Raw genomic sequence first — 24,621 nt, 5'->3', positions numbered from 1 at the left:
CGGCGCCTCGCCTGCAAATGTCCTGTCGAGCTCGAAAAACGTGACTTTGCTGCATAGCGACAGCACCATCCGCTCAGCCGGCCGCAGTGTCCACGCTGCCCTCACCTCGGGTCAGCGGGCTGGTTTTCCAGGACCCAGCGGGGCCGCACTTCGGGACCGGGTGGCACGTTTTAAACAGCTCCCTCCGAGTGCTCTCTTCTAGTTTGGTGAGGAGCCCCTTGTCCCTTAGGGCTCTTCATAGTCTGGCCGCTGATTGTGCCCCTCAGGGTGGCATTTAACATGTCACTCGGCCCCCTGTGTCCTGCACGCTGGAGCGTGGCTCAGTAGGCCTGATCGGACACAGCTTTGACTGGGTGGGTTTTCTTCCTATGGCTGCTTTGTGGATGGCAGTGCCTTCTTCCATAAGGAAGCACGCAGCGTGTGTGACGTGAGCAACTGCAGACCGTCGCGCCCCGATCCCGAACTCAGGACGGTGAAGTCCAAACCTTCCCGCCCTGCCGCTGTTCCCGCAGCCATTAGCTGGCGTGGCTTGAGGCAGAAACTCGCCCTCTCGGCCCTTTGGCCTCCCTGGGCTAGACTGGACTGGAAATGTCGCGCTCTCTCCCTTGTTTACTGGTTTTCAAAGCGGCGAGCTGAGTCACTGGGCCTGAGTCACTGAGTCACATTTGTTTTGTCTGAGTACCACTGTGACCTCATCGCGGGCTGGGACCATGTTCTGCGTCCCGGTCATTGCTGTCGCCATCCTCAGTGGTGCATGAGCTGCCCCGTCTCTGGCCAGGTCGCCTCTTCACACGGGCTCCTGATATGGGTGCTGGGACCTGAAGGGACTCCGAGCTCCCTGGCTATGTGGGAGGCCGAGCTGCGGCCAGCGCTTCCTTCCAGGAGGCCTGGCGCCCCTCGGGGAACCTGGTATTTCAAGGCTTCCATCAGCTGCCTTGTGCCCAGCGCTCCTGGCTCAGCCACTGTGCTGGCCTCTCCACAGACAGCCAGGGAAGGTGGGAAGATACGTACTTCGTAAGTTCACACATTTCAGTTCAGAGTCTGAGCTGCGAGGGTTTTCTTTAACTTCTGTCTCACATCTGTGTCGCCTCCCTTCCCTCCCAAGAGCCCAGTTCTCAAAGCCCCTGGAAATGTTAGAATTTCCTAAATTACTCATATGCTTTGCCCCACTTCACACGTAGGACAAGGTCGGCACGCCCAGCCATGGGGTGACGGCTGGCAGTCACATTTGTTCCCAATTCTTTTGTCTTTACTGTGTGTTCCACTGGTGACTGTTTTACAGTCACAGCCACAAACTGTGAACACATTTGGGTCCAATTTTCTTGTTCTATATTCAATTTTAGGGGAGTTTTAAAAATTAAGTTCTAAAATTAGATACACTAAATACGGCGGTTCCAAAGTCTGTACAATGAGGCATATTCTGAGACCAGCTGGGGCCACTGCCCCTGCCGGCACCCACCAGCCCTCCCCCTGGAGGACGGATTTGCTGTTGACCCTTTTTCTCATAGATGTGTTCCCACAGGCACACAACGTGTTCTCGCTTTGCCTGTTGATTTTTTTGTTGGTGTTTTTAGCTGAACCAGCTCGGGCCGGGCATCGAACCGGCGACCCTGTTGCTCAGAGCTCACACTCTTGAGTGAGCTCTTAACCAACTGAGCCACTCGGCCAGCCCACCCTGTTGATTTCAGAGTTGAGGAGCTTTTGTGTTTTGTTGTAATTGTTACCTTTACACGCACCCTCTTACACCTACCCAGCCTCTTCGTGGTGACTGTCCCCTGCTCTGAGCAGTGCAGACATTAGCCAGTAGCCTACCTTTCTTCCTCGACTTCTTGTCCCGCAGCATCTGATTGGAAGTGATGGCCTCTTACAGCTTCGAGGCAGCCAACAGGCTTGTTTGGCCTTTCATCTGCTTTCTCCGCATTTTAGTCGTCTGTGCTGTATAACAGATCATCACACACTTAGCAGCTCAAACACCCACTTAGTACGTCACAGTTTCTGTGGGTCAGGGGTCTGGACACGACCTGACGGGGTCCTCTGCTCGGGGCCTCACAGGCGGCGTCACGGTGTCGGCGGGCTGCGTCCTCGCTGGGGAAGGGCCCTCTTCCTAGCTCATTCCAGGTGCTGCCAGAATTTTCTTCATCATTAGAGGACTAAGGTCCCTGTTTTCTTGCTGGCTGTCAACCAGGGACCCCTCTCGGCTCCTAGAGGCCACTACAGTCCCCGCCCACGTACCCCCTAAGCTGCTACACCCCTGCGCACTCTCGTGTGACAGTGGTCTCCGTGTGACGAGAGCCGAGGGGCTCTGTCTGCCAGGTAGGGTGTGAAACGGTGTGAAATGCAGACTCGGGCTGCCCCGCAACACGCACTCGGCACGGAGCGCTCGGAGGTGGTGAGGTGCCCGCAGACCCCTACGTACGTACGTAGTTCTATCCGTAGGTGCATGCGTGCGTACGGCCGTATGGAGAGCTGGGGCAGCTGCCTCTGGCTTGGCTTTAGCAGCAGGTCGCCTCGGGTGCCGTGAGCAGCCAAAGGCCCTGTGGCCGCCTGATTGACACACCTCGTGCCTCTCTCGCGTTTCAGGCGTGGAAAGCCCACCTGATGGGCGCTGCCGGCTGCACGATGAACCTGCGCAGGACACACGTGCTGCACAAGCCTGCCGCTCTGCCGCCAGGTAAGCGCCCAGGCTCTCGGCACGCAGGGTCCCGGTCCCTCCACCCCACTCAGGCAGGGCATCCCGCCAGCATCTCCTCCTTAATTAAGGAGCAGGACAGTCATGTGACCAAGGTTCTCGTGGGCCACGAACTTGCCGAAGGCCTTTTCCTTCCGATGCTGCTGCTGCCGGAGGCTCGGCGGTGGCGTTCACCGAGTTAGCACGCCAGACTTCGTGGGGGTCCCAGGTGCACACCTGTTCTCCGTGCCCGTCTGCCTCGCCAGCTCCAGGGCGTTAGAAACAGGTCATACGTAGACCCTGAGGTAGCGCCACTGCCTGATTCGTAGTCATAATTTAGCTTGTTTATGTCAGAGTTAGAATGCCTTGCGAGGAAATGGTATTTCTCATTAGAAAATTGTTCCTGGCCAGAAGACGGGGGCACACCCTGCTTTAGGGTGTGTGAGAAAGCCGAGTAGGAAGCGAGAGCATGATCCTGATAAACGGGCGTGTGTGCCGGTCCATGCCCGGCGCTGGGCCGAGGGCTGGCCGGCCGGCCTCCCGGCCTCTGTCTGTAGATGAGGAAAGGAGGCAACGGACGGGCTGCCCAGGGTCACTCAGGAAGTGAGGCTGTAGTCACGCGCTGCTAATGTTCATGTCTGGAGCGGGAATTGGGAGCTACGATTAGGTAAATGGCTTGGTTCTCTTTCCTCTGCCTCCGTGTCAGGGGTTTCCTCTCCGCCCACTGTGCTTACGCCTCCATCTGTAGCCAGTGCAGGTGGGCTGGGTGACCGCCATCCACTCCGACCTGCCAGGGTCCGGCCGGCTCCTGCAGACGAGTGGCGGGAGTGTCACAGCCCCTGGTGCTGTGTCCCTCCCCCAGTGTCTGCTGTCACCGTGGCTTCGCGCTCTGATTGGTGTGTTAGTCTCCCTCCTAACGCGTGCCCGTGTTTTGCGTGTCTGTGTGTCCACTGCAGGTAAAGGCCCAGCCACGACCAAATCAGGGACCTCAGGGCCGAAGGTTGGGAGCAAGATCCCCACCCCAAAGGGAGGCCTGAGTCGAAGCTCTGGCAGGACATACACAAAGCGATGACGTGACAGGCCTGTCTCCTTCGTCTCCGTATGGGACTGAGCAAGGGTCCTGATTGCGAATCGCTTCTCCTAAAAGCTGTCCTCGGCTCCTGGCCGGGCTGCTCACTCATGGGCACCGTGTGTGGGACCGACTGAAGAGCCCGCCTCCCAGGGTTGGACCCTGAGCTCCGTAGCTGCAAGCTGTCAGGCCTCTGACTTTCGCAGGCCTCGGCAGCAACAGAAGAGTCATCCTGTTGGAAGAAAATCTGAAGCCGTGGCCCCGGAACTCCATGGAAAGCGTTTGCCAGGGTCCAGTCAGCATGCGGAGGGCGTGGCACGAGCATAGACCCCCACCTCTCAGCTGCTTGGACAGATTTCCGTAAAAACTTCACTGTAAACCTTTGCACACTGGTCGTCTCACACGTGCAGAACTTCCCGAGGCTTTGGCTCACTGGACCATGTAACGGGGCAGGAAGTGAGCGTGCACGGGTATCGCCCCCACCTTCTCCCTCACAGCGTCCGCAGAACCCATGTTTCCATTATACCGAGAAATAAAGGTTAAAAACAGTGGTTGCTGAGAACTGGACCCCCTCCAGGACTCACATTGTCTGTTCCGGCCTGTCCTGCTGTCCCTCAAAACCATGTTGAAATTGGAACAGCAACGTCGCTTTTCTCGAACACCTCGTATGATGCTAAAAACCAAAACGCCACTTAAAATGATGAACCCACACCCCAAAATCCAGTCTCCTTCCCAGCTCCTGACCAGCCTTCCTACCCCCTGGAAGTAGTTCGACGTTCATCGCTGGGTAGCCCTGGGGAAAAGCCAGTGTTTGCCTGAGATCTGCCTGGAAACGCCTGGCGTCTTCCTGCCCACACCTGCGCCCCCCCAGGCGCCCAGTCCACTAGACCCAAGGAAGCCAGCCCTCCCCGCCCCGTGCTGTGACCAGGGTCACGCGGTGCTTTCCTCCTGAGCACTCTGCAGGCAGCTTTCAGAGTGCCCGCGAGAAGTGCGTGGGGCTGATGAAATGTGTCCTGCATCATCAGTGTGTAAACATGTTCATTCCCACCATGTGAAACAAAACATAAAACAGTAATAGCTGATCCGCGTGCTCCCCGGCTATGTTAGTGACCGTGAATTTGCACTAATCAGCCTCCACATTTGGTAAACTAATACCGTCCGCTATGGTTGACTCAATACAAGCAGGAATAAATCTGACCAACAGAATTACCTTTGAATATATATATACTAAAAAGTAAAGAAGTATGGGAGAGTAATAATGGAAGACTTGACTAGACAAAGCAGAGTACAGATGCCCAGATAATTATGAAAAGATCCTTTCTGGCTTCAAAAAGATGTTGGCCATTACTTTCTCTTTTTCTAATTTATTTTTTTATTTAAGTGTAGTTGGTATCCAATATTACAATATTATTGACTGTACCCCCCTTCCCCTTTTCACCCATCCCCCAATCCTGGTCATTTTCTAATCCATTTTTGAAATACAGATGATACACTTTTTTAAACAGAACAATAATGAGAAAAGTTAACCAGGAAATTATTCTTTTCTCTCCAGTCTGAATTAAGAAATATATACATAGTGTTTTCTGTATATTTTAACTTTTAAAAGATACTTGTAAAAAAATTTAACTTGTAGTGATGGACCAAATTGGGTACATTTAAAACAGGTTTGTCTTGCTGGTCACAGAAGAATCATGTGTTACTGTTAAAATGATTCCTTGCAGTGATTAGTATGAAAAGCTTTACAGAGAAATATATACTATTAAGGAACTAAGAATAAAGGATAAAAATGTAAAAGGAATTGTCAGCTCTGTTGGCATTCATAAAGAAGTATCTAAATTAGGAACAGTAATTAGTAATTGAATTTTTACTCAAATATGTTATGGGTATTTAACAATATTTATTTCTATTTTCATATTTCAAAATATTCTATGTAACTTAAAAGAATTGTATCTATAAATTTGGTATCAGAATACGAATGTAAATACTTTTAATGAAAATTTGCAACTTTTTAATGTTTTAACATAGTTTTCTATTTGTCTTTATTTCAGGTACCAGAATGATAAACTAAGTTAATATATTTTTGTTGTTTTGGGACAGTCAGTTCACCCTGAGTATATTAATATAATAAAAAGGTCACTAAATACTTGTCACTTTTATTTCGAGATTATAATTAGAAAGCAATGTGTAGGTTACAGTCACCTCCTAAACGTGCGGATGTGAGGGCAGGCGGGGGATCGCTGACAGGGGCCGTGAAAGAGTACAGAGTCTGGGTCCCAAAATAAGGAATTTGTCCAGACGAGTTTACTGCGGAAGCTGAAAGATTTTAAGCTACAAATGAACTAGAGGAAATTGTTGACCAATTTCACCCTGTGGAATAAATCGGAATGCTCTAATTGTGCCCTTTAGAGAATTATAGTTTAGTCTCTGTGTGTTTTTTCCTCTGAATGAGGGTATTTGTACCACCAGCAAGGCTATTTTGCTTTTCAAATAACTAAAAAATGCAACATTTTCTCAGATTTGTAGGGTGGTTTTAAGCTTTTATTAACTATGATAGTTTTAGAATTGTTTCCATTTTACGTTACAATGTACAGTTCTTTCCTTTGTACAAATATGTATTAACTTGAAACTTAGGGTATCACAGTTGAAACAGCAAAAATTACTTCAAATGATTTATCCTCCTGTGGTCAGTAGGGTGTGTGTGAGCGACAGGCAGAGAGCCGCTGCCCCCAAGCCAGGCCGGCACAGCTTGGAGCTTTGTGCAGAGGGGCGCGGGGGGGCGCCTGGGGCTGCACAGGGGACAGGCCAGGACCCTGGGTGTCCGCCCTCGTCAGCATGGGCAGGGCTGCTCCAGGCTTCAGTGGTGGCCACAGGTTGGCCATGGGCTGTGACCCCAGGGACTGGCTGAGGCTACAGGACTGTGTCCGCCTGTTTCTTGTAGGGTCTTCCAGGGGACACACCTGCCAATCATCATTTTGTCCCCTCAGCTGCTTCTGAAAGCTTGACATACCACATACTATTTCTTATAGAAATAGAGGCCAGAGGCCATGTCTCTGTTACTTGAGAATCTCAAACATCTTGAGAACACAGAATTCTGTCTCAGGTTGCATGGTTCGAGGGAAATCGGTCCTCGTGCAACAGGGCCACTGCCCCCAACGGGAAACGCTGAAAAACGACGTGTCCTACTCCGAGAGCAGGGAAAACCATGCAGAGCAGAATGGCTACCACTCATGGTGGCGCTAAACCCAGAGCTACTCTGTCCTGCGACCCCAGCAGCCTCTCAGCTGTGTCTCCCCAACTCAGGGAGGCTGCGGGCTCCGTCTGGGTTCCCCCCTGCTCTGCAGCCCAGAGACCATCCGGGCAGAGAGCTCAGGTAACCGTAGGGCCCACCTGGGTTGTTTCCCTTCTCTTAGGGACATTGTCTTCTGTCACCTGGGGTCCAATGTCTTGAAAACTGTTGTTGCCTATTAGCGCATGTGGAGGATAAATTGAGTCTGTTACTGAATCTTGATCAGAAGCAGAAATTTCCATGACCCTTCGATGCAGGAAAATCGACAAATGCAGTTCCCCACGTTCATAGATTAAAAGAGAAAAGCCATGTGATCACCTCCCCAGAGAAGAAAAAAATCCTGACAAAATGCGACCATGAAAACCTATTAGTAAGCTAAAAATAGAATGTCAGACTATGTCTACAAATGTATTATTCTAAACAAGAAAGCACTAGAAGCAACTTGAAAATCAAGAATAACATCAAGAATAATCACTTCTATTTAGTATTGTTTTGGACATTCTAGCCAAGACAATTAATGAAAAGAAAAATAAGCAATTAAGACAAGAAAAATAAGGCCATCAGCCAAGTGGCTCAGTTGGTTAAGAGCTCACTGAAGAGTTTGAGCTCTGAGCAACAGCGGTTCGGGTCCGGCCGGAGCTGAGCTGCCAACAGGTGGCAGGATGGCTCAGCTAAAAAAAAAAAAGCAAAGAAAAACAAGGCTATAAATGCTGGGAAGGTGAAACAAAACTCTTGATTGTAGAACGATTTGAATAGGCAAATTGTTAAAACTTAACGGGTGATATCCGACCATTATACAAAAAGCAACTGCATTTCTAGCACAGCAGATCATTTTCAGTGGTAGCAATGGCTACAAAACACTTATAAGTCTAACGAAAGGTGTGCGCGGCCTGAACGCAGACGCAAACGTTAACTTCACTGTGTACACTAAGGGCTCAGATAAAGACGGAAGTGTTCCGTGTTCTCAGTGCCTGGGTTTTTGACTAATACCAACAGCTTTTTGTGTGGAATTTGAGTATATTGATTTTAAATTTTATACGAAACAGTACCCGATGCACTGGAAAAGGTCAATGTCACAGTCTATCCTTAGAGTAGTCATTAACAAAGACTGCCATGACCAGCCCTGGTTCTCCCCTTGGGGCAGGCAGATGCCCCCTAAACAAACCCTCTGGGGGCTACCAGGGCGCAGTGGGGCAGGTCAGGTGGCCAGCTGTGTCTGTGCAGGGCCGTCAGGAGGCAGGGTGTGGGGTGTGCTGAGGGCAGACCTAGAACTCGTGGGGTGAGAGGGAGACAAATTTGGGCTGAATTGGGGGGAGCTTTCCAGCAGAGCTGCTTAGGGAAGTGGCATGGGTCTGTTACCAGCAGAGCTCAAGCAAGGGCAGGAAAAGCAGCGTCGGGGATGAAGGGGACGTGCTTCCGACTAGGGAAGCAGCTCAACACGATTCAGGTCTGAGGTTCTTCCAGCCCCAGGACTGGTTCCAGAGGAGGCTCCCACAGTCCCGGGGACGCTTCTATCGTAGGGTCACACCTCATTGCTTCCTCCTTGCTCGAGCCACGTGTCCTGCTTCAGGGTTTCACTGTCCACCTCGTCACCCCCTCTGCCGCGAGAGCACAGCTGTGCCAGACGGGGACGTTCCTCCAGGAGGACACGCCGTGCAGACAGGACCCACCCGCAGACTGAACCAGCCCCGCAGCAGCGGACATGCAGAGTGGACAGCGGACCTGTATTGTTGGGAGAGCCACAGGGACTGGGCAGTTGCTTTCCAGCCAACATCACCACTGAAAACACTGTCCCCATACAGCGTCACCAAGTCGGCTTGGCGGCATTGGTTGGGCTCCAGAGAAACGAACCACTAATTACTTGATTAATCCGTACGAGGCGGCTTGGACACTCTTCAGGGAGACTAGCTCTCCCTCCCTTTGCTCCCAGGAATACCGCATCATCTGGTTGTCTTCACAGACTTACCACACAGGAATGTATCCCGGAATAACATCACCTTGCGCTTGACATGCTTTGAAGCTGTGCAAACGGAATCATACGCTACGTGTTCTCCTGTGGTTTGCTTTTTTACCTCAACGTGACGTGACGACCTTGACCATCACTCACGCTGTTGTGCGTAGCCTCTCATTCCCAATGTGATCATCCATTTTAAGAAATGCCTCGCAATTTATTTATCCATTCTCTTGCTGACGGGCATTGGGGTTGTTGGCTACTATAAAACCATTACCATTCTTGAAGCCCATCAAAATGGCATATAATAGCTATTACATAGCAAAAATCTACTCCAGAGACACTAAGCCGGCAAGGCTACACACCGACCCCAGGAACTAGAAGCCAATAATATTATATACGTGTGTATGGCCTTCCAAAAAGTCTCTGGAGAGACCAAAAGTTCTTGGGAATTGGGGGTTTCCGGCAGAGCGCAGAGGGCAGCTGGAGCTGGCTCAGAAAGGAGACTGGAAGGAGGCTCGACGCCCCACTCTCACCTCCCCGGCGCCGCCTGGGGACACACTGCTTGCCCTTCGCACGTGGGATCCGTCACGACAGCAACCAAGACGAAACTCGGCCTCTCGTGTGTGACGCAGTGAGGGTGTGGGGGCGGGTTCGGGCCAGCCCAGAGGGCCTGCTGGAAACAAACCCGGTGTAGTCACAATTCACTTACAACGCTGAGCAGCAACCGGTCCACACGTGCCTTCCGCACGAAGACAAATGCCGTGGGTGTCACGTGGCACCAAGAAGCCAGGCACCGAGGAGCGCGCCCGAACAAAACGATGGAGGGCCAAGGCCAGCCGGGCGCATCTGCGGTGTTGGACGTCAGGGCGCCGGCAACAACCTGCTTCTTGTTAGGGGGGAGGGTCACATGGATGTGTTCACTTTGGGCAAAATTCACTTATAATGTGGGCACTTTTCCCAGGGTGGACATTACACTTCAATAAAAAGTTGAGGGCCGGCCGGCCGGGTGGCTCAGGTGGTTGGAGCGCAGGCTCATGACACCAAGGCTGCAGGTTCGAGCCCCACGTGGGCCGCTGAGCTGCGCCTCCACACGAGATGGAAACAACGACTCGACTCGGAGCTGACGGGTCCTGGAAAAAACACACTGTTTTCCAATTAAAAAAAAAATTGAAAAAAAAAGTTCAGGGATTTCAAAACAGGATAAAACAGCTGAAAACCCTGCTGGGGTGAGAGCGAATGAAAATGAACCAACAGCGGGGGCAGCCGCCCTGGGAGTTCACCCCCCAGGAAATCAAGCCGGTCCAAGCGAGCGGTGGACACGCTGGGGCGCCTGTCGAACTCCCTGCGCGGGCCCTGCGTCCGGGCGCCCGGATCTCCAGGTGGACCGAGCCCCGGCGGTTTACAATCTGACGATTCCAATGCAAGAACCACTCACGTAAACGGGTAGAAAAAGAAAATGCCCCGGATGGTTGTTAAAAAAAAAAAAACCAGCCAGGAAGATTTCACCCAGGACGATTGTGGCGGGAGAGCGGGGACTCGACCCTGGACGGCACAGCTCAGGGTTATGCTCACCGGGCAGGAAAATCCTGGAGGAACTTGGTTCGGCTTTGCGGGGGGGGGGGCAGGATATGTCCCCCAAGTCGTGCCGCTTTGGTACACTGATGGCCCTGAGCCGGGGGCTCCTGAAAACCAGCAAACGCGGGGAGAGGCTCCCTCCGATCGCCCCTCGTCGGCCTGAAAACAAAGCCTCCCGCAGGCACGCAAATGTCCACATCCGCGCCCAGCGTGTCACCCACGGGGAAGACCGACGCCTGTCGGGAGAGGAGACGAGGAGCGGCCGCACACCCGGGCCCTGTCGCGCTGCCACGCCCTCATCTGTCCCTCCCAGGGCCCCCCGTCCTTCCTGAGGACCACGTCCTGTCCCCTCCCGCCCGCCCGCCCCTTCACACGCGGTTGACGCCCGGACTCCCAGCCTCCTCGGAGTCGCTCCTTTTCCCTGCGCGTCGCCGCTGGATCCATGAGGTGGACGCGTCCGTGAACCGGTCCCTCTGCCTCTTATCACAGGGCTTCAGCCAAGACCGCGGCGGCGGCGGGGCAAGTCCCGCTGCTCCCCCACAGTCTCCACCGCGGAGGACGCTGTGCAGGCGGGCGCCGCCCAGGCGGGGTCAAAGGCCGGGAGGGTCCCTCGGACCCGGGCTTCGGCTTTCGGAGCGGAGGCGCCGGGGGGATCGGCCCAGGTGGGAGTGGTCCGCGCGGGTTCTGCGCTCGTGGCCGCCGCTCCGCAGCCCCCGCCCGCGGGCAAATCCGGACTCGGCGGGTGGAAACGCCCAGCGCCGCCGGCGGCTCTATCCGGGGGAGGACTCTCTCCTCTATGGCACTCGCGGCGGCGCTCTAGCGTCGGAGCGTGTTCTCCACGGCTCCTTCCGGCCCTGGCCGGAAGTGACGGGCCGTGCCCCGGAAGCACGCTGGGAGCGGCCGCGGGACTGGCGGCGCGATGGCGGCAGTGGCAGTGTCGGAGGCCTGGCCGGAGCTGGAGCTGGCGGAGCGGGAGCGGCGGCGGGAGCTGCTGCTGACGGGGCCCGGGCTGGAAGAGCGTGTGCGGGCGGCGGGCGGGCGGCTCCCGCCGCGGCTCTTCACCCTGCCGCTGCTGCACTACCTGGAAGTGAGCGGCTGCGGGAGCCTGCGCGAGCCGGGCCCGGGCCTGGCGCAGGGCCTCCCGCAGCTGCACAGCCTGGTGCTGCGGCGCAACGCGCTGGGGCCCGGCCTGAGCCCCGAGCTCGGCCCGCTGCCCGCGCTCCGCGTGCTCGACCTGTCAGGCAACGCGCTGGAGGCGCTGCCGCCGGGCCAGGGCCTGGGCCCCGCCGAGCCGCCGGGCTTCCCTCAGCTGCAGAGCCTCAACCTCAGCGGCAACCGGTTGCGCGAGCTGCCCGCCGACCTGGCGCGCTGCGCCCCGCGCCTGCAGACCCTCAACCTCACGGGCAACTGCCTGGACGCCTTCCCGGCCGAGCTCTTCCGCCCCGGCGCGCTGCCCCTGCTCAGCGAGCTGGCGGCCGCCGACAACTGCCTGCGAGAGCTCAGCCCCGACATCGCCCACCTGGCCTCGCTCAAGGTCAGCGGGGCGACCGGCGGCGGGCGGGCGGGGCGCCGTGGTAGCCGCGGGGAGGGAACTCGCCTGGGGCTGAGCCGCGCGGGGCGCCGCGCTTGGGAAGTTCCGACCTGGCCGGGGAGGGCCAGCTCGCGTCCGTACCTCGGGGGGCCGTCCGCGCCCCCCGCCCCCCCGTCACTAGCCTGGCCTACGTCCCGCGTGACGCTCCCTCTCGCCGCGCTGCTCGCACCTGGACTTGACCGCGTGACGCGCTGCCTCGTCGTCGTTAGCAAACGTGGCTTCCCGCTCAGGTTCAGAGCAGCAGGGCCCCGGGCCTGGGTGTTAGTGTCTCCAAATGCGTGTGAAGCGATTGAACCACCCGCGTGTGTGTGTCGGGGGCGGGGGCACCCAGACGAGGCCTAAAGGTGGGAAACGGGTTCGCACAGGCCTCGCGCGCCGCTTCAGACCCGAGCTTCCTTGGACCCCACGGCGGCCTGCTCGGGTGGGGTTTTGTGCCGCGCTACCCGAGGCCGGAGCGGGCTCTCGAAGGCGAAAGGCGAGTGACCTGGGTTTTCTCTAGACGACGTGGTCCGGGGTCTCCAGGCCCCAGCGTGACGCGTGGCCCCTCACAGGTGCCCACGAAGCCGGTTACGTTCGAGAGGCGGGTGGACGGGAGTCGCGGAGCCACCTGCCCAGCGTTCTTGGCCCTGCGTGTTCCCTTCCCTCTCATCCTTACAAAGGCGGGGCTTGTGTTTCTTCTTCCTGTTTTCCAGGCAGGTTTTTCTTAATAAAACGTGTGTACAGTTTAGCAACTGATCTGCTTGCAGCAGAAACGACTCTTTAAGGTGACGACAACTTGTTTTACTGAAACGCCTGTGTGTGTGTAAGAGAAACACGAGACCGCTGCAGAAGGGCACGCGCTTGCGGGCATTTCTGGGGACAGGCCGTGGGGGTGACTCCCCGGAACCCCTTGGTCACCCGGGGCTGTGGGGTGTGCACTTTCTACTCCGTCTTCCCATCTGCTGGATCTCCGGGTTTTCCAGCGTGACGCGCCAGGTGTGTGAGTGCCGCTCAGGCGCCCGCTGCTCCTCCCAGCCGCGCTGGCGCAGCCTCTAGCCCTGCCTGGCCAGGCGGTGCCTTCGCTGTGTCCACACACCCTCACTCGGGTCACAGCCAGGGCCTCGGTGGCCCGGCCCGTTCTGCCCGCCACACTGCTAGACTCGCGTTGGATCCGTGTCACTTGAAGAGACCTGTTTCTTGGAGAGAGTCATGCATGAGCCGCTTGGAACCCCTTTTGGCCTTAGATGCCCTTGGGGGGCCTTTTCTAAAAGGGCGCCTCCGTGAGGAATAGAACTGTGGGGACGGTGTTGCTACACACGCCGGAGGCTTGCGTGCAGAGCTGTCCTTGGCCTTCCCGCTGCTGTGGGGAGACAGCAGCGGCGGAGAAAACCGGGCTGGGGACCGGAGCACGGGGGCCCCGCTCGTCTCTAGGGGTCCGTTGGCTCCTGCACCTGTCTCCTCACCTCTGAGAACAGAGGCGCCGCGTTGCCCGTGAGGACAGGTCACCCCCGCTGCGTGACAGCTCCCAGACTCGGGCGTAAAACTTCAACAGTCGTTTCACCTGCCAAGGGTGCTCCGTTCAGGGCCGGCTCAGCTGGACGGTTGCCGCTCCTGCTGTGATCGCTCGTGTGGCTGGCTTGGCTGGCCGTGGGCTCAGGGCCGGCTACGCTGGAATGCTGGGGCAGCCGGGCCTCCCTCCTGGTCGTAGGGGACCTCCCTTCCCCAGCAGCCTAGTCTGACTCCTTACGTGGCAGCTCAGGGCTCCTCAGCACAGGGCAGACGCTGCCAGACCCGAAGGCCGAGAACCGGCACCCTGTCGTGCCCACTGCGTCCTGTTGAGAAGTAACTTGGTGGGTGACGTCACAGGGTGTGACTACCGGGAGGCACCAGGGGAACGGCACACAGGCCTCTGCTTGTCCTACTCCTGTCCCCAGAGCCGGGCGACTGCAGGGCAAGGGCATTGGTGCGCACGCCCCAGGGCGCCGGCCCCAGGTGGTGGCCCCAGAGCCTGCAGCTGTGAAGGCCGGACCCTCCTCGCCCCCGCGAGTTCCCTCTGCCCCTGGTGGTCTTGGCGCGTCGTCCAGGCCTCTGCCCCTTCAGCTTGCCGCCCCCCCCACCACCTCCCCGGGAGATGTCGGAGTGTGGGGTGGGCTTCCCCCAGTTGTGGATGTTCTTGAACGGGGTTCTGTTACCTCTGGGCTCCACTGCCAGGGCTGCAGTGCGCGAGGAGGGGTGGCACCCCCATGTCACTGCTGCCTGCGTTGTCGGTGACCCAGACCTGTGGCACTGCCCATCGGGGTGGTGGAGCGGTGGACAGGACAGATGTGCCCCCCAAACTTCTGAAAGGGGTCAGGACAGCACCTCAGCGGCCACACCATCCAGGCTTTCTCCCACTCCTGCCAGGGTTCGCGCCCACTTCCGTCGGCCAGTGTGCTCACGTGAGGGACTCCTCCCACGGGCAAGTTGCACAGAACTTCAACTTTGAAGGTGAAACCTTTGTCCAGTAATAAGAGAAACTGAAGTAAGAAAAAATACTTCCTCAGTGTTTTTATTTTCTCAGTTGCTGCTGGAGGTGGCAGGGCTCACTAGGTGCCAGGGTACCGTCCAGGTCCCCTCAGCCCGCCATCCGCTGGAACGCAGACAGTTTTTTTTCCTTACACACCTCCGATGCGGAGGGTTTGTCTCAGGCTCACACCACCAGAAATTTCGGACCCCTTCCCAGCAGTGTGTCCCATGCAGAGATGATGTTCCCACCAGGCAGTTGGCATCACAGTCCGGGGTTGGAGGCTGGCCCCACTTCGCCAGTGTCGGTGTCTGTATTACCTGCAAGAAAGGAGCAAACAGCTGTCCTCAGTGTCGGCTCCGGGCAGGAGCCCAGAAGCCACTCGATGTGCAGTTAATTCTCCCTTTTAAGTGGTTATGGACCTCCTGTCCTCTGGGGCTGGAGCGCTTATTCCAGATGCAGCTTCTCCTGTGAGAAAGCCTCCGCCTCCGCCTCCGCCTCCCGCACGGTTCCGTTCCCACTTCGTACCCACATCCTCCCACACCAGGACATCTCCTGAGATGAGACCTGGGAACCCCACTTCCCGTTGAATCTGCCATTCAGGTGCCCAGCACCAGACGGAGTGGCGTTTCGGTGTAGGGACCAGTCTGTGCTCCTGTCAGCCGGTCTCTACATCTTTACCAGGCCCCCCATGTCTGTGGCTTCCAGGACACCCCAGGACCCTGTCTGCTGCTGCCTCCCTCCATCTTCCCCCTCCTCAGCTGCCACTTACAACTCTCTGGCTGCTGCCACTGCTTACCGCTCCGAAGTGCCTGTTATTTGGTGATTGTGCCCCCCGAAAGATCTCCCCCCCCCAGTACCCCTGCACCTTTTTCCTTCAGTGGCTCCGGTTGGAACTGGGAGCCCGAGGCACGGCCCTGTCTCTCACCCTCCCCTCCCTGCTGGCTCTCTCTCCGCTGCTGTTTCTGAGTGTTTTCATCGTGGGCGCAGACATGCCAGCCAGCGTGTTTTCTTGCATTGACGAGGGTCCCTGCGGTGGAGTTTGCAAGCTGTTTGGCCAAAGCCCTTTTGGACAGTGCAGGGGACTTCAAAGCCAGTGAATGCACGTGGCGCTGTGGACAGACAGATCCAAGCCTGACCTTGGAACTCCGGCCCTTCACTGCTGCTCACTAGCCTCTGGGTGGACAGGGGACCCAGCTGTGGTCGCGTGTGCATGTGGGGACTTCTGGTCTAGGTGGCCCAGGCGGCCCCACCCTCCAGCCCAGGCTCCTTCTAACAGCAGAGGCAGGCTTCAGAGAGCATAGATGCAAACTGCAAACCTGGGCTCAGAATCGGGCGATATTGTTACGTTTGCTGCCTGGTGACAGGCAACAGTGTTAGGTGGTAGCTGGGGTTCCAGAGCAGGGCACAGGCTCCGCCTCTTGGTGGGAGGGGCTGCCAGGTCCCATGCAGGTGGGGTGCAGTCCATCTGCCCCACCTTATCCAACCCCACCCCGAGAGTGGAGAAAGGCCTGGAGAAGCACAGCGTGGCGACCATTGTAAGAAATGCTGGTAACCCTGTGTCCCCTGGGGCTGCTTGGTCCCCGGTGGTGACTGAAGACCACGTCTGATTTAGTTTGTGCCCCTTTTCATGCTTTCCATCCCTGTTTTGAGTGTGAGGTGGACACCTGCTCTGCAGGTGCCCCTTCCTACGTGGGTCCTGGCTCTGCTGCTGGTGGCTCCTCAGTGGTGTCACCCAGTGCTGACACCCCCTCTCCACCGTGGTTCTCCCGGCCTCTTGGCAACCTGACTGCTTGAGTCAGGATTCAGTCAGATTCCTTTTTGATTTCCTTATCTCGGGGTCTGTGAAATTCCACTAAAAGTGTCCTCTGCACCATCAAAGCAGATGGCATGTTCTGAATAATCGGAGCCCCTGCCCTTTTTCAGTCCTGATAAAACCCACCACCCACAGCGGCCCTCCTGCCACTGTCACAGCCCAGCCAGGACCCGACTTGTTGCCGGCCACGCATACCAGTGTGTGCCCTCGCTGTGCTGTGAGCGTGCGTGGAGGGGCTGCCCACCGCGCTGCCATCATCGCTTTGACTCGGGTGTGGTCCACGCAGGCTAAGGACAGAGCCCGCGGCCCAGGCCTCCGCTCTGGACGGGTCCCTGAGATTCCGGCAAGAGTCCCCTGCCGCCCCTGGCTGCCTCACGTCCCTGTCCCCGGGGTCACTGCGACCAAACCAGAAAGGGTTTCTTCCAAGGCTGTCCTGTTAAACCTAAGCCCCGAGGCAGGGCTCAGCAGTGCTGAGCAAGGCCACCCAGAGCTTCCTGCTGGCCCTGGGGGAAATGACCACAGGCACTTACGTGCAGTGCCCGGTGCCGCTGAGCCTGCCACTGGGACAGTCACGCTGGGATACGAGAGGGGAGTGCTGGGCCTCCTGGGAGGGAGGACCCTGCCCCTGCACTGTCATGTTGGTGGAAGGACCCCACCTGCTGGGAGAAAGGTCCCCTCAGTGTCCTGCAATCTGGCCACGCTCCTTAGGGTCCCTAAGCCCATCGGTGACCTTGTAAGGTGGCTGCTTTGCTTGTTTTCATCATTTTGTCAAAGTTTGATCTTTAATGCTGATAGAGTTCTTCCCCATGGGGTCCCTGGGCCTCCTATGGGGCAGACAGACGTGGCCCCTACACGCTTTCCTGGGTCATTACAGGGCTGAGGGCCTCCCTTCCTGTGAACACCACCTGGCCGTTTGTGAGCACCCAGAGGCGTCTGCTGGTGGCGTCGCATTTCAGTGTGTACACTGACGCTGCCTTACTCCTGCATTCTTTTCAGCTTGTTTAACTTAAACCCCCTCAGCAGCGCTTTGTGGGGCACCCAGCCCTCATCTAAAGTGCTTATCTGCTCATAACCAGATGGCGCCGCCTTGCCTTTCAGTGTTCTAAGGGTCCATCGCTGTGACCACGAGGAGGCTCATGCTTAAGACCCATGTTTTATGGAAGCTGCTTACGCCGCTGACCTCAGTGCTGGTGCTGGCGGGTGGGCGGGTGCCAGGGCTGTGCCAGCCCAGGGGTGTGATGTGACTGACGGTGCCCCTGTCCCCCAGCCGGCCACAGTCCGGGAGTCTGATGTGCTTTGGGTCCCCCTTCCAGACGCTGGACCTGTCCAACAACCAGCTGAGCGAAATCCCGGCGGAGCTGGCCGACTGCCCCAAGCTCAAGGAGATCAACTTCCGCGGAAACAAGCTGAAGGACAAGCGGCTGCAGAAGATGGTCAGCGGCTGCCAGACAAAGTCCATCCTGGAGTACCTGCGCGGCGGAGGCCGGGGCGCTGCGCGGGGCAAGGGCAAGGCCGACCCGGAGAAGAGGAGGGAGCGGAGGAAGAGGGAGGGCGGGGAGGGAGCGGAGGAGGAGGCGGACGCAGCCTGCCGGCTGCTGCTCAGGGTCCTGCACGTGTCCGAGAACCCAGCCCCACTCGTGGTCAAGGTGAGCCCCGAGGTCAAGGACGTCCGGCCGTTCATCGTGGGGGCTGTTGTGAGGGGCATGGACCTGCAGGCCGGGAACGCACTCAAGCGGTTCCTCGCCTCTCAGGTGGGTGCACACGGCCAGCAGGCGGGTGGGTGCGCCAGCAGGCGGGTGGGTGCGGCCAGAGGGGGTTGTGGGGAGGAGAGGCCATGGGGCCGGTGACCTTGACCTGGCTCTGGGTGTTGGTGGGATGACACCAGGCAGTGTGTGTGCCGGGAGCAGGAAGGGCCATGTGGGCCCTGAGCGTGGGTCACCTTGTGCAGACAGACCTGTGTGCCTGGGCTGGCAGTGGTGGCTTCCTGCTCTCCGCCCACAGCTCGTGGCTGAGCCGTATTTCTGAAGATGTCTTGGTTCCCATGGAAAATAGGTGTTTCTGGAGTTTCTGATGTTTGGTGGATTTTTTTATTATTATTATTTTATTGGGGAACAGCTATGGTCATTGGTTATACATTGCTTTCATGCTACAATGGCATAGTTGACTTTTTTTTTTTAAGATTTTATTGGGGAATTGGGGGAGGGAATTTAATTGGGGAATTGGGGGAAGGGGAACAGACAAGTTGCTGCCCTTTTGTTCTTCAGTCTAGTTGTGGAGGACGTTGCTTCACTGGCCCAAGTTGGCACCATCATTGCGCTCTTCCCGGCCGAGGCAGATCAGTCGCCGGCTTCTGGATGGCCGCTCACTGCGGCTGCTGGCCGCTCACGCTGGCTGCTGGCTACACACGGTAGCCCATGGCAACCCACTGCCACAGGGGCTGCAGCCTATGCCGTCGCCGGCGACTCACGGCAGCCCAGCTCCAGGTTGAGCTGTTGTTCAGCATCTTAGCTGTGGAGGGCAGTGTCACTGGCCCTCATCTGTGGGATCCGAACCGGGGCCCTCTGGCGTCCCAAGCCAGTGCTTAACCGTCGTGCCACTCGGCCGGCCCTAGTTGACTCTTTTAAGGAGGGCACAGCTCACAGTGGCCCATGCGGGGATCGAACCAGCAACCTTGGTGTTATCAGCAGCACGCTCTAACCAACTGAGCTAACCGTTCACCCTGTTTGATGGACTTCCTGATTTGTGTAACAAATCACATTTAGTTTCATATACGATGGTATTGAAATCATCAACTGTCTCCAGCATGTTATGTGAATTATTTCGTTTTTGTTTAGGTCTTAGCTGGACAGACTTCCTAATCTGTCCTCTTTCTGTGCAGTCTGCCCATCTTTTAAAATAACAAGCACATCTTTGACATGAGAAAGACCCATGAGGGTGGCCCCATGGGGATGAGGCGGCTTTCTGGAGGTTCTTGTATTGTTGTGTCTTAGGAACCCTCCCGCTCAGGGAGGAAGCAGGAGAAATGCAAAGCCAGGAGCCTGGAACTCCCAGATGCAGGTCTGGCAAGACAACGTGTTGGACTTGTTTTTAAATCCTACTTTTGTTAATTCATTCATAAATTTTAGTTCAAGATGGGTTCTTTGAAGTCTCAAATATTGTGTTCTAGAGTTAGGGAAAGAAGAAATTTTGCTGATAAACAGAAGAAAAAAAAAACAGTTTTCTGAGGTTGGTTTCACAAAGTGAATGTTTGGCAGAGAAGGGAGGCTGCGGTGACCGGGACCTGGACCAGGCTGGGCGCCGGCCCCGCTGAGCGTTGCTCGCTTCTGCTCTCGTGTTGCAGACCAAGCTCCACGAGGACCTCTGTGAAAAGAGGACAACGGCCACCATCGCCACGCACGACCTCGCAGCGGTCCGGGGGCCCCTGCTGTACACCGCCCGCCCTCCACAGGACCTCAAGGTGACGCGGCGCCCTCCTGGGTTCCTTCGTGTTTTTGAGAACTGCACGTGCTAAATATTGCCCCTTAGTGTGTTAAGATAGAATCAGACACTGCTCCCAGCAGGTCCCCAGAACAAAACAGGCCGTGCTGACAGTCACTTTGGGAAGAAAGCTCCTCAAGGGAGGTCGCAACTTGAGAATGATTTTTGTCATTTGCTCACTAACTTTTAAACAAAAACGTATGGTTTTTATCCCAACGGCAAAACTAACTTGGGGCTGACTTGAGCGTGGGATGGTCTGTTGCGGTCCTGCTCCACGTCTATTGACCTCGGTAGCGAACTGCACGCCTGCCCTGCCGGGCTCCCCTGCTCCCCATCTCTCATCCGCATTCCAAGGTCTACAGCCCTGGAAGGAGCTGTGTGTTGGGCGGGTTCAGGATCAAGCTCAGTTTCAAAAGCACTGTAGTTGGGGGAGGGGGTTTGTCACCTCGAGAGGCTAAAAAGTATAACTATGGCACTGTATTGTACAGCTGAAACTAATTCTAAAAAATGTATATTTCACAATAAAAAATAATAAAAATTTTTAAAAGGCACTGTAGTGTTGGGGCATTCAGGTCCCTAAAGCGACCCCTGAAGGCACAGTGTGACCATGTGTGATGCGGAGGCAGAGCTGCTAGCTCTCGGGCGGTTGTCACCTCTCCCTGACGTGGAGGTTAATGGAGGAGAGAGCTGACGCTTAAAGCCAGAACGAGCTGTGAGCTGACCTGAGGTTTGCACCCTGCAGATCGTGCCCCTGGGGCGCAGAGAAGTCAAGGCCAAGGACCTCGTGCGGCAGCTGCAGCTGGAGGCAGAAGAGCACCGGAAGCAGAGGAAGCGGCAGACGGTCTCGGGCCTGCACAGGTCGGCTCTGCTGGGGGGGCTCGGGGGTGCGCACACGCTCAGAAGGCCCCCGCACACTGTCCCCCATCTCAGCACCTGCCATTTAGGAAACCCCTAGACTCGCAAAAATTTGAGAAGTCCCCGAGGTCATTTACTTTACTGTTAGGGATTCGCACGCAGGCTAAAAGGAAGTACTGTTGGGCAAGTGTCTGGGAGGTGATGCCACTTCTGAGACAGCGCTACGAGTGCAGTCCTGTGTCACGTCACAGCAGGGTGGCCCTTAGGACAAGCACCAAGGACGTGGAGAGAAGAGGGAACCGCATCACCACCAGCCCTGGGAAGATGAACTACCAAACCCACAGCGTCTTACCCAGATCTCATGCTGCTGGGAAATGCACGCAACGCAGGTCCCCAGCCTGGCTGCCATCCCGTGCAGACACGGGCTTCGGGAAACATCGATCCCTTGAGCTTGTTAAACGTGCCCTTGGGGTCACACTTACTTGGGCTAAACCGCTTTGATCTATCCAGTTTAGCCTCGAGGTGTGTCTTTATAGCTGTACCAGTAACGGGCGTTTCTCCCACCCAGATACCTGCACTTACTGGACGGAAGTGAGCACTACCCCTGCCTCATGGATGCCCAGGGCGATGTCATTTCTTTCCCACCGATAACCAACAGTGAGAAGACCAAGGTGGGCGGCGCCTGAGGCTTTTTTTTTTTTTTAAGATTTTTATTGGGGAATTGGGGGATGGGAACAGCACTGGGGAATTGGGGGAAGGGGAACAGACAAGTTGCTGTCCTTTTGTTCTTCAGTCTAGTTGTAGAGGACGTAGCTTCACTGGCCCAAGTTGGCACCATCATTGCACTCTGCCCGGGCGAGGCACATCAGTCACCGGCTTCTGGACGGCCGCTCACAGCAGCTGCTGGCCGCTCACGCTGGCTGCTGGCTACATACGGTAGCCCATGCCAACCCACTGCCACAGGGGCTGCAGCCTACGCTGTCGCCGGCGATTCACAGCAGCCCAGCTCCAGGTTGAGCTGTTGTTCAGCATCTTAGCTGTGGAGGGCAGTGTCACTGGCCCTCATATGTGGGATCCGAACCGGGGCCCTTTGGCGTCCGAAGCCAGTTCTTAACCATCACGCCACTCAGCCGGCCCCTGAGGCTCTTTTATGTGTAGTTACCACCTGTCTGTCCCCAATCTCTCCCCAGAAGCCCCGTCGCTCTGCTGCCCTCCCACACCGGCGGCCGGTCCAGAGGCTGTGCCTGAGCGCACGCCTGGTACCGCACCCCTCAGCCCGTGCGCACCATTCTGATCTGTGTCTGTCCATAGGAAGGTGACAGTGGGCCTGTGTGACACCATTTTATAGGGTTTTCTTCAGGTTAAATGTTGTAGTTGTTGGTGTCTACTTTTGATAAGTTGACTCTTTCTGAAATCCTTTTAAGATTAAGAAAACGACTTCTGATTTGTTTTTGGAAGTAACAAGCGCAGCGAGTCTGCAGGTCTGTAAAGACATCATGGACGCCCTCATTCTGGTGAGTACAGCCACCGGCTCCTCCCGGGTGACTCGGGACAGAGCGTGTCCTGGGTTCCTGCCCCTTCCGTGCAGCTGCCTCTTGTAGCTGTCAGTTACGGCAGTGCCTTCCCTGGTCGCCTGTAATCTCTAGGTTAAAAGGAGGTTTTTCACTTGCAGAAAATGGCAGAAATCAACAAATACACTTTACAAAATAAAGAAGAGGGCTCTCTCTCAGATGCGGAAGCTGACGCCGCCCCTGGGCAGCTGTCGGACCCCAGTGCTGAGAAGGGGGGGCCCTGCCCGCTGGTGGTAGAGCAGGTTCGGGTGCTGGACGAGGAAGGGCACCTGAAGGTGGTGTACCCGTCTAAGACGGACCTGGACTTTGCTGCATCCCACGTGACCGTGACCCGCTAAGAAGTCAGGCCACAGCGGCGAGGGCCAGCGAGCGCAGCAGACGGAGCGTGAGCTTTACTGCTTCTGCGGGGCTGCTGTGGGTTTGAGACCCCTCGTAACACTTCGCCTTGGCCTTGGCTAAGGCACCTGCACTCCTTGTTTCCACAAGGTTTTGTCGTAGAGCCGTGCCACGTGTCGTGCTTAGATTTGTCCTGCCCACGGCTCTTACTGAGTCTTTTTATAAAGTCATTCAAATAGCAGATGTCCTGAAATCATGTAGACACACCAATGACTGTTCATGGGGAAAAAGCCCTACAGTTGGATTGAATGTTCGGCTCTAAATGCAGATGCTGCACAACATGCATTTCATTGAACTGCATAGTTATTTTTCTATGATGTCGCATCTTTTAAAGTCACTGCCAGAGAAACGTGCAGCGAGTCATGTTCTCCAGCTTGCAGTAAATCAGAATCCTTTTATAAGACAATTTTTTTAGTGAATTTCTTGAAGTTGCTGTAAGATGTGTAAGTGGTGGAGATGCATAGAGCCTTCTAGAGGCAGCAGCACCGCCCGGCCACGGGGCCGGGCCGAAACAGGAGAAGAATCAGTGGGCTTCAAAAATCACTGGGAGCGAACAGACAGCAGGACCACAACTCGGTGGAACTCTGCAAGTTTCCCATCGCGAAATCAGCTTTCAGGGCCCGACAGGACGGCTCTCTGCACATCTTCAGCCGTCGCCAGCAGCTAAACCACGGACGGAATGTGGGGAGCAATGACTGCAGAGGCCTGAGGTTTCGAAAGCAGAAATCCTAAGGTGTGCGTCCCACAACTGCCTCTGCAGTATTTCATCCTGTAGCTGTCTTCCGTGTCACAGACCGTAGACCGTCTGTGTGGAGGCACACACGTACGTGCCCCTCCCTGGAGCCAGGATGTTCCTGGGCCCAGAGAGCTGGCCAGCTGTAGAGTTGGTGCTTTTGACTGACCTCACTGCTTTACGTTCTGGCTGAAATGTGAGCAACTGACTCCTCAGCTTTTTGTTATTTAATGACACATTGGTTCAGTGGTTTCTGACCTGCAAACGACAATTTGTGTTTTGTCATTTTGTGGGGAAGCATTTGGAAGAGCCCCGCTTAACCTGTGCAGTTAACCATCAGAACTGCATGTGGAACGTATGAGCAAAGCGGCGTGGTCCCCCAGAGCTCAGCCACCCCACTCGGCAGGACTGCCTCGAGACCCTGACCTCGCTCTCCTGTCACTGCCAAGGTCTCCTGTCGCCCAGGCTGAAGCTTTTCTTTGTGCTGTGTCCCCCCATATTATGTCATGACCCTTGGCAATCGAGGCTGCTGATGCTGTAGCTGGTGTGGGATCTGCAGGTTACAGGTGAGCCCCGCTGGGAGCTCCGGGCTGGGGCTGCAGCCAGCGGCCCTCTTGCTCCTGGGGCTTAGGGTTCGGTGGCCACATTGTGTCACATCTTGGACCTGGATGAAGCCACCATTGCCTGTAGCTTGTTTGCTATGGCTTGATTCCGTGTGAAATTTAGAAAAGTACTTGGCGTATGACAGGAACCTGACATTTTTTCCATGCCAGTCCGACTCTCTAATAAAAACACTAAGAACACCAACTCCTGCCCAGTGGGTGCCTTCCTGCTAGTTTCTGGAGGTGGGTGTTGCAGGTGTCTGGGGTAGCTGAGGGCCTGTTCGGTACCTGCCTGCTGCCCTGCCCACACCTTGCCAACAAAGAGCAGGAGGCACTTAGCTAATCGCACGGCCCTGACCCAGGGAGCAGGTGGACGTGGACCCCCACCCAGGGAACAGCTACGGAGTCAAGTCGTTGGGACCCACCCCAGCAGACCGTCCAGCTCCTGAATGTTTTGGGAGGCCGCTTGGTGACTCCGCCGAGTCCTGTCCCATCTTCCCCCTGACCCTCCCAGGGCTGTAAGAACACGGTCCTGGGTACCTGAGC

At 56.3% G+C, this 24,621-nt stretch overlaps 1 protein-coding gene and 1 long non-coding RNA gene across 2 annotated transcripts; both read left to right on the top strand.

The window, feature by feature from the left end:
• Positions 1–24: 24 nt before the first annotated feature.
• Positions 25–6,152, top strand: LOC109378547 (uncharacterized). Its single transcript, XR_002123009.1, has 2 exons — positions 25–2,671; positions 3,625–6,152. It is a non-coding gene; the product is annotated as an uncharacterized LOC109378547 (long non-coding RNA).
• Positions 6,153–10,919: 4,767 nt separating this feature from the next.
• LRRC47 (leucine rich repeat containing 47) lies at positions 10,920–24,280 on the top strand. Its single transcript, XM_019634890.1, has 7 exons — positions 10,920–12,086; positions 17,755–18,192; positions 19,782–19,898; positions 20,661–20,776; positions 21,342–21,444; positions 22,198–22,287; positions 22,446–24,280. The coding sequence occupies exons 1-7, from the start codon at positions 11,472–11,474 to the stop codon at positions 22,680–22,682; spliced, it is 1,716 nt and encodes a 571-aa protein (XP_019490435.1). The 5' UTR covers positions 10,920–11,471; the 3' UTR covers positions 22,683–24,280.
• The last annotated feature ends 341 nt before the right edge of the window (positions 24,281–24,621 follow it).

Source organism: Hipposideros armiger, unplaced genomic scaffold, assembly GCF_001890085.2.
Source record: "Hipposideros armiger isolate ML-2016 unplaced genomic scaffold, ASM189008v1 scaffold_2134, whole genome shotgun sequence".
NCBI lineage: Eukaryota > Metazoa > Chordata > Mammalia > Chiroptera > Hipposideridae > Hipposideros > Hipposideros armiger.
This window is presented reverse-complemented; position numbering and strand designations above follow the sequence as displayed.

What these genes read in the sequence shown, in the direction of transcription:
- LRRC47 (XM_019634890.1), top strand. Translation starts at nt 11,472, where the DNA reads ATGGCGGCAGTGGCAGTGTCGGAGGCCTGGCCGGAGCTGGAGCTGGCG. An exon ending in ACGGTCTCGGGCCTGCACAG is followed by an intron (nt 20,777 to 21,341) that starts GTCGGCTCTGCT and finishes TCTCCCACCCAG; the next exon opens with ATACCTGCACTTACTGGACG. An exon ending in TCATGGACGCCCTCATTCTG is followed by an intron (nt 22,288 to 22,445) that starts GTGAGTACAGCC and finishes TTTCACTTGCAG; the next exon opens with AAAATGGCAGAAATCAACAA.